General features: G+C 41.0%; 1 protein-coding gene across 2 annotated transcripts in view; it reads left to right on the top strand.

Moving 5' to 3' along the window:
- C11H9orf153 (chromosome 11 C9orf153 homolog) overlaps positions 1-4,725 on the top strand; it is a 31,809-nt gene extending 27,084 nt beyond the window's left edge. For both annotated transcript variants that reach the window (XM_055091999.1, XM_003809170.4), the window contains one exon: positions 1,885-4,725. In XM_055091999.1, the coding sequence (XP_054947974.1) occupies positions 1,885-2,123 (239 nt within the window). In that variant the 3' untranslated portion in view covers positions 2,124-4,725. The remainder of the gene's footprint in view (positions 1-1,884) is intronic.
- Positions 4,726-12,725: the final 8,000 nt, after the last annotated feature.

Below are 12,725 nucleotides of genomic sequence, written 5' to 3'. Positions count from 1 at the left end.
TGTAGGGAAGGCTGGTGAATAAGAGTTCTTAGCTCCCCCCTCTATAGCAGAGGAAGGCAGAAGAGGATTGCAATGCGTGTGGAGTAAGCCAACCTAAAGTGTCTGTCAGAGATCATGACATGAAGCTTCTTTTTTTATTATTATTTTTTTTTGACAGAGTCTTGCTCTGTCGCCCAGGCTGGAGTGCAGCAGCACGATCTCGGCTCACTGCAACCTCCGCCTCCCAGGTTCAAGTGATTCTCCTGCATCAGCCTCCGGAGTAGCTGTGATGACAGGTGCCCGCCACCAAGCCCGGCTAATTTTTTGTATTTTTAGTAGGACCAGGTTTCTCCCTGTTGGCCAGGCTGGTCATTTTGGGAGGCCGAGGTAGGTGGGTCACCTGAGGTCAGGAGTTTGGGACATGAGGCTCTTTAGTCATCAAAATCATCAGCTCTAAACCTTCTCTTGTTAAAGATCCCCTTCCTTCATTTTGCCACCACTTCTTGCTGTGCCAGGCCTCCAAAGATCTTGTCAAACTCCCTGAAACTTGGCAACTGGCCTTATGAATGGACTGCTGAACACCATGGCAGTATCTGTTCTACTTGGGGAGGTATGAGCCCAACGAAGAGTCTCTGGCACCTGTCTTCTACTTCAGACATGTACAAAGTCTATATAAAGACTTCCCACCAGGCAGGCCCAGGCCCTCCCAGTACAGGGATGGAGGACTGATTGGAGTGGAGTGGTGCCTGCTTAGTCTTTGGACTTCAGGTGACATGCTCAAATGTCACCACATGTGGGACAGTAAGGTCACCCACCAGAAATAGACCAGTCATCCTGCTTGTCTGCTGTGACCATAATTCTCCTTATACTTGTTCCCGTGGCCTGTTGGCTCCTGGTTTTACACTCCAACCCATGCCTTCAGCCTTGATTTGTTGTTGTTTTCAGGGTTATTTAGCCATGAAAAGGGTGGAAGGGAAGGGAGAGGGGAATCGCTGCTGGTGGGGAGAACATGTGCTGTGTCTTTGCTTGATTCTTTCTCCTTGGCTCATTGGCTACTTGAAGGAATTGTAACTGCTAATGACACCTCAAGCTTGTGGTTTCTGAATGAGTATGGAGAATGGCCAGATTCTAGCTCAGCCACTGCCCTTTTATACTTAGGGCTTACATTAGCATCTTGGAAGAAATGACACTAACAATCTGTGCACTTCTAACCCATCTTCCTCCCTGTTTTAGGATCCTTTTCTCTTCCCTGCTGCTTTTGGTGCTCTGCAGAGCTCTCCATTTGCACATTCTGTTAGGATCCAAGCACAGAATGAGATACCCCCTCCACCTGCCGGGGCTCTGCAGGGTCCACTCAAGCCCAGTTAGCCAGACCCACTCAATTGCTGTTTAGGAGCAGGCTTTACATGAAACTGACATCACAGGGTCTCCCTTAAGTTTATAAAGCTTTAGGCCGGGTACAGTGGATCACTCCTGTAATCCCAGTATTTTGGGAGTCTGAGGTGGGTGGATCACCTGAGGTCAGGAGTTTGAGACTAGCCTGGCCAACATGGTGAAACTCCGTCTCTACTAAAAATACAAAAAAAGTAACTGGGTGTGGTGGCGGGTGCCTCTCATCCCAGCTACTCAGGAGGCTGAGGCAGGAGAATCATTTGAACCCGGGAGGCGGAGGTTGTGGTGAGCCGATATCGCGCCATTGCACTCCAGCCTGGGCAACAAGAGCAAAACTCCGTCTCAAAATAAATAAATAAATAAAAATTAAAAATAAAGCTTTAGAAATGGCTTTCTGCCAGAAAGAGGGGACTCGAGTTCATCAAAGGTTTACCCTGTCCATGAAGCATCTCTGAGTAATGAAAGGCTGAGTAACAACACCATGTGATTCTTTGAAAATATGATTCTTTTCAGGAAAACAATTCATGAATCTAAGGGATCTGGAATGGAGATATTTTAAGGGGCTTGCGAAGTGGAGGCGCATTACTGCAATTTCATTCGGAGACATAAAATACAACACTGAGAAGAGATTTGTAGAGAGCCAGGACATGCCTGATGTTATTTTCCCCCCTATAGTTCGCAAGTCTTCGGTCATTTATCCTCAAATTGATTATCAAAATGAAGGAAGTTATTCTCTTAAATGGAATATGTAGTGTATTAAAATATTTTGGACATAGATGTTTGCTTTTGAGAGCATAGATTTAATACACAAAAAGTAAAGAAGCCAAGTACCCAATAGAACATCTGAAGTGAGTGCGTACAACACACATGAAGGTATATTGTAAAATTAAGCCATTAATACGGAGCAAAAGGTCCGATTTAATCTGCTAACGTGAGAAGTGGTTTGGACGGTGCAACTCATTTAGACCATGCAACCCATTTGGACCAGGGCTAAAGCAAATATAGGTCATATGAAAAGAAAAGGTGTAACCGAAGAACACTCAAGCAAGCATAGCTTTTTAAGGAATTTTAAGCACACAAGGAAGTTCATCATCATAAAGTATTTGGTAAATTCAACAAACAAATTAACATCTGAGCATATAGAGATCAATATGAGAACTTAAATATAATCTATTAACTGTTCAGTGACAAAGAAGGAAACAGCATCCATGAAATAAGAACAGAAAGATTTGTAAAAGAACAAATTGGAAATCTTGGAAATGAAAGATATAGTCATTGAAAATTATAATAATAACCCTTGATAATTATCCCAGTGGTAGCCTGGATATATCTGAAGAGAGAGGGCTAACAAGTTGGAAGACAGCATTGAAAAGCTTATAGATCATAGCACTATAAGACAGAAAAATAAGAGTATTGGAGGGTAGAATGAGAAGTTCAGAAATGTATACAATGGAATTAGCAGAAAAAAATAGAATGGAAATTAAGTGATATGTGAAAATAAAATGACAGAAAAATCTCAAGAAACACATGAGACCTTGAACTGAAAAAATCTCAGACTGATTAGCAAGATATTGAAAATAAATCTATACCCAGAAATACTGTAGCAAAACTATGGACCACTAAGCAGTAAAGGAAAATATAATCTACGGAAGAGAGATGGATTACATACAAAGAAATGACAAATTGACAATAGAATGCTCATTAACAATAGAGGTCAGAGGACAATAGTGTCATATACTTACAATGCTGAAGGAAAATAGCTGTCTGTAATTCTATAAGCAACCAAACTCTCTCTGAGGAGTAGGGGGTAAAATAAATATGTTAAAAAATACATGAGCCTAAAAATGTTTACTATCCATAATCCCTTGCTTAAAAAAAACTACTAATAAAGTATGTATTTTAGTAAGAACCCAGAGGGAATGCAAGAAATAATGGCAAGCAAATTGTTAACAATATGTGTGTATGATTGTGTAGATATTAAAATACATTTCCTGATTCTGTTTCCTAATATGCTATTTTTAAAAGTTGTCTCCATATAAATGAAATTATTCTGTAGTCTCCACTTTTTGCACTATTTTTTAAAACCAGATTTTGGTATTAAAGTTTATGCTGTGGCTCATACCTGTAATCCCTGCACTTTGGGAGGCCAAGGCAGGCAGATCACTTGAGGTCAGGAGTTCGAGACCAGCCTGACCAACATGGGGAAACCCTATCTCTACTAAAAATACAAAAATTAGCTGGGTGTGGTGGCGTGTGCTTGTAATCCCAGCTACTCAGAAAGCTGAGGCAGGAGAATCGCTTGAACTCTGGAGGCAGAGGTTGCAGTGAGCCCAGATCATAACATTGCACTCCAGCCTTGGCGATAGAGTGAGACTCCAGCTAAAAAAAAAAAAAAAAAAAAAAAAAATTATGCTGGCTTCAGCACAGTGACTATCTTCAGCAGAAGATACTGTCTAAAATGAGCATGGGGTGGGTATCTGGGGTGCACACAGTGTTCTAGTTTTTAATCTTTTTGCACAGATGTGTTCAGTATGCAAAAGTTATTCAAGCTACACACAACTATTAATTTTTCTCCATGCATATTATATTTCAAAAAAAAAAAAAAGGTTTTAGAACCAAGCACAGTGGTTCACTCCTGTAATCCCAGCTATTGAGGAGGCAAAGGCAAGAGGATCACTTGAGACCAGGAGTTCAAGAACAGCCTGAGCAATGTGGTGAGACCCTGCCTCTAAAAAAATAATGTTATGGCTGGGCGTGGTGGCTCACGCCTGTAATCCCAGCACTTTGGGAGGCCAAGGCAGGTGGATCACAAGGTCAGGAGATCGAGACCAGCCTGGCCAATGTGGTGAAACCCCATCTCTACTAAAATACAAAAAAAAAATTAGCCGGGCATGGTGGCATGTGCCTGTAGTCCCAGCTACTCGGGGGGCTGAGACAGGAGGATTGCTTGAACCTGGGAGGTGGAGGTTGCAGTGAGCAGAGATCGTGCCACTGCACTCCAGCCTGGTAACAGAGCAAGACTCCATCTCAAAAAAAAAGAAAAAAAAGTTACAAAAATTAGTTGGGGGTGGTGGTGTGCACCTGTAGTCCCAGCTACTTGAGAGGCTGAGGCAGGAGAATTTCTTGAGCCCAGAAGATTGAGGCTACAATGAGCTATGATCATGCCACTGTACTTCGATCTAGGCAACAAAGTGAGACCCTGTCTCTTAAACAAAGCAAAACAAAACACAAAAAAGTTTATTAAAAGTTATGCTAGCTTTATAAAATGAATTGGGGAGTTTTTCATCTTTTTTAAGATCACAGATATTTAAACAATATTAGAAATATTGAAGTCTAGCTAGAATTCAGGTATAAAACCATCCACTCCTGCTATCTTTTCTTGTTTTTTTGAAAATGTTTAAACACTCATAAAAATGAATAGGATTCTACAATGAATTTGCATATATCCATAATCTAGATTCAACAGTTATTAAGATTTTACCACATCTGTTTTATCTGTTCCTTTTTTTGTGTTTGTTGTGTCTGCTGAAGTACTTTAAAGCAAATCTTAGACCCCATGTCTCAGTTGTTACTTTTGTTTGCATCTCAGAAAAATATGGACATATTCTTTCATAGCTACAATGCATTATTTACTAAAAGATAATAATTCCTTAGTACCATCTTTGTATCTATATTCAAAGTCACCTTATTATAAAATTATCTTCTTCTAATTGGTTTGTTTGAATCAGTATCCAAGCAAGATCTAAAGATTGCATTTGATTGTTAAGTCTCTTAAGACTCTTTTAGTCTAGAGCAAGTCCTCATTTTTTTCATGCAATTGACTTACTGAAGAAATAGGTCCATTGACATGTAGAAGGTCCCACCTTCTAGATTTGTATCCTCATGGTGTCCTTTAACTTGTTCTTCTATCATATATATTTATTTAGAAATAAACTGATAGATTTATTTCTTATAAAATGGATGTCTGTTAAAGACTTGATTGGTTTTGAGCTCACCTCTTTTTGGAAAAAGTACCTCATTAGGTGGTGCTATGTACTTCAGATTGCTTCACAGTACAAGGCAAATAATGTCTATTGTTCTTTTAGTGAGTTTAAGATTGAGTAAAGGATTCAGGGGATGACAGTCTGATGCCTCTGTTTTATAAAGTCCCCATCAACTTTTCATCTAATAGCTCCCATCCTTTGATGATGATGATAGGCAATGTTGAAGTCAAATAAAATATAGAAACAAATATCTAAATTTAAGACATTTTATTTGGGAAGCAAGAATTGCAATTTGAGTCATACACACACACACCAGGTGGTCTTCAGTATGTCCAAAGAACAAAGAGAAGGTTGCAGATTTTATAAAAAGAAGAAATGTTACATATTGTTCTAAAAGAAAGTTCACTGGCACTAGCAAAGTTCTGGGGAACTGGCAAGCTCTAATTGGTGAGTGACCATGGTGGCTAAAACTAGTCTTAGAGTCTAAGCAGGTTGTTCCAGTAGCCATTAGATACAACTGGTTTTAGGTTATAGCAGGTCGTTTCAGCATCCAGGCTTGCAGAGAATGATATTCTTGGAGCAATGTTATGTGTCTTGGTGCTTTTTCTCCTGGCCCCTCAACTCTCATTTAGTTCGGTATGACAAGAACAATCCAATTTGTATGATCAACTTTTATAGCAGCCTCTAAGAGGTTCCCTGTGATCGCCGCCTTCTGGTATTGACTTTCTGTGTAATCTCCTTATCTTGACTCTAGTCTGGACTTAAGACTTCCAGAATAGAGTGCAGCAGAGGTGATGCGATGTCACTTCAATAATAAGCTACGAAAAAACTGTGGATTCCACCTTGGGCATCTTCTCTTGCTCTCTTCTTCACTGCTAGCTCTTAGAGAAGCCAGCTGCCATCTTGGGAGATGCCCTATGGAGAAGCCCATGTGGCAAGTACCTGCTGTTTCTGGCTAACAGCCAGCAAGAACTTGAAATCTGCCAGCAACCCCATGAGTAAGCTTGTAGGTGAATCCTCCCCAACTCAAGTCTTGAGATGACCGCAGCCCTCGTTGACATTTGGTTGTAGTGTTGAAAGACTGAACCAGGACACCATGTTAAGCCATGCCCTGATTCCTAACCCACAAAAACTGTGAGATGATAAATGTTTGTTGTTTTAAGCTGCAACATTCTGAAGTAATCTGTTACACAGCAATAGATAACTCATATTATGACCTTTGCCTGAATTATTTCATTAGTGGTTACTCGTTGGTGATTATCTAATTCTGCCATTAATTCCACGTTTATTAGTTGGAAATTATTTGTAAAGAAAAACTTTTCCTCATCAACTAAAGTTATTTACTTACACTGAAATACAATCTACAAGAAAGCAGGTTAACTGCTTATGTTTTTCCTGTTGTCAATTTTTAAATTAAGGAGTTGATGTTCTAGTTACTTCAAAAGGTTGCCAAATAAGTATTTCTTTCCTTCTCTCTTTTAAAATAGCACTGTGGCTGGGCATGGTGGCTCACACCTGTAATCCCAGCACTTTGGGAGGCCAAGGCGTGTAGATTGCTTGAGGGCAGGAGTTCAATACCAGCCCGGCCCACATGGCAGAAACCCCGTCTCTACTAAAATAAAAAAATAAAAATAAAAATAAAAAATTAGCCAGATGTGGTGGTGTGCTGCCTATTAATCCCAGCTACTCGGGAGGCTGAGGCAGGACTGATCGCTTGAACCCAGGAGGCAGAGTTAGCAGTGAGCCAAGATCGCATCACTGCACTCCAGCCTGAGCAACAGAATGAGACTTTGCCTCAAAAAAAAAAAAAAAAAAAGTATTGTGAACTTGTAGGTGTTTGCTTCATTTTTAAATAACTTTTTTGAAGTATAATGTTATACAGCAAATCACAAGCTTGATGAATTATAACAAGCTGAACGCACCTATGGAATCGCTACCCAGGGCATGAATCAGAATTCTGCCAGTACGCCCCTCTCTGGCCCTCTCTTAATCATTACTCCATCCCTCCCTTCCAAAGATAATCAATATTTACCATAGATTAGTTTTGCCTATTTTTATACAAATGGAATCATACAGTATGGATTCTTTTGTAAGATTCATCCATGTTTTGTTCCTGGAGAAGGAACGTGTGTCTAATAGATTCCTTACAGGGAGAGAGCAGTCAAAGCCTGGGCCTGGTGCCCTGGGCCCCTTGCTACTATCTGTGATACACATCCTTACCTTAATGCTTTTGCTCTATTGAATCCTTTTGTTATTGATTTCTAACTTAATTCCACTGTGGTCAGGGAACATATTTTGCATAATTTCCATCCGATGAAGTATGCTTTATGGTCTGATATATAGTTAATTTTGGTAAAATTTCAAGTGTACTTGAATAGAATGTATATGTCACAATTACTGATTATAGGTGTTTGTTTGTTTGTTTTGAGAGTTTCACTCTTGTAGCCCAGGCTGGAGTGCAATGACACGATCATGGCTCACTGCAACCTCTACCTCCCGGGTTCAAGTAATTCTCCTGCCTCAGCCGCCCGAGTAGGTGGGATTACAGGCATGTGCCACCACATCCGGCTAATTTTGTATTTTTAGTAGAGACGGGGTTTCACCATGTTGGCCAGGCTGGTCTCAAACTCCTGACCTCAGGTGATCTGCCCGCCTCGGCCTCCCAAAGTGCTGGGATTACAGGCATGAGTCACCATGCCCAGATGAGTATAGCTTTTTTATCTATATCAATTATGTCAAATTTGTTAATCACGTTGTTCAAATCTTCAACAGGTCTACTGATTTTTGTTTATCAGTTATCAGACAAGGAGTGTGTTAAAAAGTCCCCATTCTCATTCAAGGAGCCTCTACTTTTACTTTCATTTCTATTAATTTTATTGTGTCATTTATAAGACTCTGGAAATGTTATAGCTTCTGGATGAATGAAAACTTTTATGATTAATAAATAATCTTTACCTCTAATGATACTTCTTAACATTGACTTTGTTTATATTAATACGGGCATATCAACTTTATCTTAGTTAATGTTTATATGCTGTACCTTTTCTATTCCTTTACATTGAACTTTTTTGTATTCTTATATTGAGGTAATGTCTCTGGTAAACAGCATGTTGTTGTTGTTTTTCTTTTCTTTTTTTCCGTTTTTTTTTTGAGATGGAGTCTCACTCTGTCACCCAGGCTGGATTGCAGTGACGTGATCTTGGCTCACTGCAACCTCCTCCTCCCGGGTTCAAGCGATTCTCCTGCCTCAGCCTCCTGAGTAGCTGGGATCACAGGAGCACACCACCCCACCCAGCTAATTTTTATATTTTTAGTAGAGACAGGGTTTCACCATGTTGGTCAGGCTGGTCTCAAACTCCTGACCTCATTATCCACCCCCTGCCTCAGCCTCCCAAAGTGCTGGGATTATAGGCATGAGCCACCACGCCCAGCCTGTTGGAGATTTTTTAATCCAGACTTAGAACCTTTGGCTTTTTTTTTTTTTTAAGACGGAGATGAAGTCCTACTCTGTCACCCAGGCTGGAGTGCAGTGGCGCAACCATAGCTCACTCAGCCTTGAACTCCTGGGCTCAAGTGATCCTCCTGCCTCAAATTCCTGAGTAGCTGGGACTACAGGTGCATGCCACTGTGCCCAGCTAATTTTTTTTAATTTTTCATAGAGATAAGGTTTCACTATGTTGCCCAGGCTGGTCTCAAACTCCTGGCCTTAAGCAATCCTGCTCCCTCAGCCTTCCAAAATGCTGAGATTACAGGTGTGAGCCACCACTCCTGGCCATTTTTTGGCTTCTAACTGAGGCATTTATTCCATTTGCACTTAATTTAGTTATTGATATACACCATTTAAACATCTTATTACTTGCTTTCTGTTTTTCTCGCCTTAACTATCTCAATTTTTCTTGCCAGTTTTTGGATTTGTTTACTTTTTAATTTATTTTCCTTCTTCAATGCTTGTTAACCTATTATCAGCCTATTATTTTAGTGGATACCTTAGATATTACAACAAACATCTTTTTTTTTTTTCACTGTTGATGCCCAGGTTGGAGTGTGATGGCGCAATCTTGGCTCACTGCAACCTCCGCCTCCCAGGTTCAAGCGAATTTCCTGTCTCAGCCTCCTAAGTAGCTGGGATTACAGGCATGTGCCACTAGGTCCAGCTAATTTTGTATTTTTAGTAGAGACAGGGTTTCTCCATGTTGGTCAGGCTGGTCTTGAACTCCTGACCTCAGGTGATCCTCCCCCCCAGCCTCCCAAAGTGTTGGTATTACAGGCATGAGCCACCGTGTCCAGCCTCAAACATCTTTAACTTAGAAAAAAACAATGTATACTAGTGCTTTTACCTCATCTCAGACATGCTACTGCCTTAGGACCCTTTAACTCCATTTATCACCATTCCAATTTATGGACTATTGTTTGTGTATATGTGTGTGTGTGTGTGTGTGTGTGCACGCACATATATATATATATATATTTTTTTTTTTTTTTTTTGAGATGGAGTCTCACTCTGTCACTCATGCTGGAGTGCAGTGGCGCAATCTCAGCTCACTGCAACTTCCGTCTCCCAGGTTCAAGCGGTTCTTCTGTCTCAGCCTCCCAAGTAGCTAGGACTACAGGCGCGTGCCACCACACCTGGCTAATTTTTGTATTTTTAGTAGAGATGGGGTTTCACCATATTGGCCGGGCTGGTCTCAAACTCCTGACCTCATGATCCGTCTGCCTCAACCTTCCAAAGTGCTGGGATTACAGGCGTGAGCCACTGTGCCTGGCTGTTTTTGTATATTTTAATTCTATGTAGAGAGACCTGCCCCTTAACCAATTTTGGAGCTCAGACAAAGAGTACAGATGGAGACCTACACACCATATATCTAGATAGTTTAAAGAATAAACCAAGCTAACAAACTATTGAATAAAATGGGTGCTATTTTCTACATTTACCAATAATCCTTCATGACAACTTGAAGGGCCAAATTCAAATTCTAAATTCTAATTTAGAGCTCTCTGTAGTTCTGTGCTAAAATGGTATGGCACGAGAGAGATAGCCTCTGGTACCTGATGCTCAGTCATCCTTCTTCTCTTCCCACTTCCAGCTCTAACACTGTGAGGGCCTCATGCATGTGCGTATGGACAACCCAACTCTGCAGACACTGGCTACAAACAGCCTCCACGTGTCCACTCCTAGGTGCTAGGTACTGGCAGTGTGGTTTGCCCTTGGAAGGAAGGAGCCAGGGAAAGGGCCCACACAAGCCAGGAAGAATAATCAGATCATTTTGAGTGGGAAATTCTGAGGTCTCAGATACCTAACTGTGCTCCAGATGGAGTGATAAAGGCTCCAGGTGGGCATGTTCCCTGGGCCCCCTGGATTCCTCATCCTATAAGGTAGGGCATGGCTGAAATAAGGCCAGAGTTCAGGGCCCAGGGAAAAGTACCTCTTGCCAATGTCTAAGCTTAATGACTATATGTATAATATATATTTGCTAATATGTAATAATATTATATATCCCTACAAGCAACTATAGTGACTGTATGTATCTGAATATGTATTTTCTAATATATAATAATAAGTATCCCCACAAGACATTATTTACACTGTTGTATAAGGTTTTATATAGTTACTATTCATTTAGATTTACCTACATATTCTTTCTTTCTTTCTTTCTTTCTTTCTTTCTTTCTTTCTTTCTTTCTTTTTTCTTTCTTTCTTTCTTCTCTTTGATGGAGTCTCGCTCTGTCACCCAGGCTGGAGTGCAGTGGCGAGATCTCAGCTCACTGCCACATCTGTCTCCTGGGTTCAAACAATTCTCCTGCTTCAGCCTCCCAAGTAGCTGGGATTACAGGCGCCCACCACCAAGCCCGGCTAATTTTTTGTATTTTTAGTAGAGATGGGGTTTCGCCATGTTGGCCAGGCTGGTTTCGAACTCCTGACCTTAGGTGATCCGCCCACCTCAGCCTCCCAAAGTGCTAGGATTATAGGCGTGAGCCACCACGCCCGGCCTTGTTCTTAATTTCTTTCTACATCTCTAAGCAAGTTTTTATCTGGCTTAATTTTCCCTCTGCCTGGAGGACAATCTTTAATATTTCCTTTAGAGTGGGTAGCCTGGCAATGAATTTTTCAATTTTTTGTTCATTCAAAAATGTTTGGGCCGGGTGTGGTGGCTCACACCTGTAATCCCAGCACTTTGGGTGGCCAAGGCAGGTGGATCACAAAGTCAGGAGATCAAGACCATCCTGGCTAACATGGTGAAAGTCCATCTCTACTAAAAAAGCAAAAAATTAGCCAGGCGTGGTGGCATGTGCCTGTAGTCCCAGCTACTTAGGAGGCTGAGGCAGGAGAATCGCTTGAACCTGGGAGGCAGAGGTTGTGCCACCATACTCCAGGCTGGCCAACAGAGTGAGACTCCCTCTCAAAAAAAAAAAAAAGTTTGTATATCACTTTCATGTGGGAAGGATATTTTCCTTGGATCCAGAATTCTAGGTTAGAAGTTATTTTCTGTCTGCTCTTTGAAGATGCCATGCCATTGCTTCCTTCTGCTTTGTTTCTTTGGACTGTTCAGCAATGTTACTGTTTTTTGGGTTGTGTTTTGTTTCGTTTTGTTTTGTTTGAGACCGAGTCTCAGTCTCCCAGTCTGTCGCCCAGGTTGGAGTGCAGTGGCAGGATCTCTGCTCACTGCAACATCCGCCTCCCGGGTTCAAGCGATTCTCCTACCTCAGCCCCCCCGAGTAGCTGGGATTACAGGCACCCGCCACCACTCTCTGCTAATTTTTGTATTTTTAGTAGTGACGGGATTTCACCATGCTGGCCAAGCTGGTCTCGAACTCCTGACCTCAAATGATCCACTCACCTCAGCCTCCCAAAGTGCTGGGATTACAGGCATAAGCCACCACGCCTGGCAGCAATGTTACTGTTTTAACTGTAAAAAGCAAATAGATACTTGATATTAGGATGATAATCAACCAATTTTTAAAAATAGACAGAAGATTTGAGCAGAATTTTTACCAAAGATGAAGTGATATTATATCGCATATTAAGAGAATTTCATAAAATTTGGTTCACACAGCAGGCCTTGTAGTCAGGCATCCTAGGTTGAAATTTTGGCTCTTTGATCCTCACAAATCACTTAAGCTCTCTCTATCTCAATATCTTCATTTGTGAAATAAAGATGATAATTGTGAAGGTTGCTCTTAGGATTCAATAATTTAAGATGTGGAGTGGTTAGGAGAGTGCCTGGTACATGGTAAGCACTTTAAAAATGTAAGCTGGCTTTGCTGCTAGTGTGTATTATTATCTTTATTAGTAGTAGTAAAATTAATAGTAGTACGAGTAGTTGCATTGAGAAAGTTCCTCTTGGTTTTGGTTTCTATACTCCTTGAGGTCAA

The sequence above is a fragment of the Pan paniscus genome, chromosome 11, assembly GCF_029289425.2.
Source record: "Pan paniscus chromosome 11, NHGRI_mPanPan1-v2.0_pri, whole genome shotgun sequence".
Lineage (NCBI taxonomy): Eukaryota > Metazoa > Chordata > Mammalia > Primates > Hominidae > Pan > Pan paniscus.
Note: the sequence above shows the minus strand (reverse complement) of the source record. Positions and strands in the feature narration are given on the sequence as shown.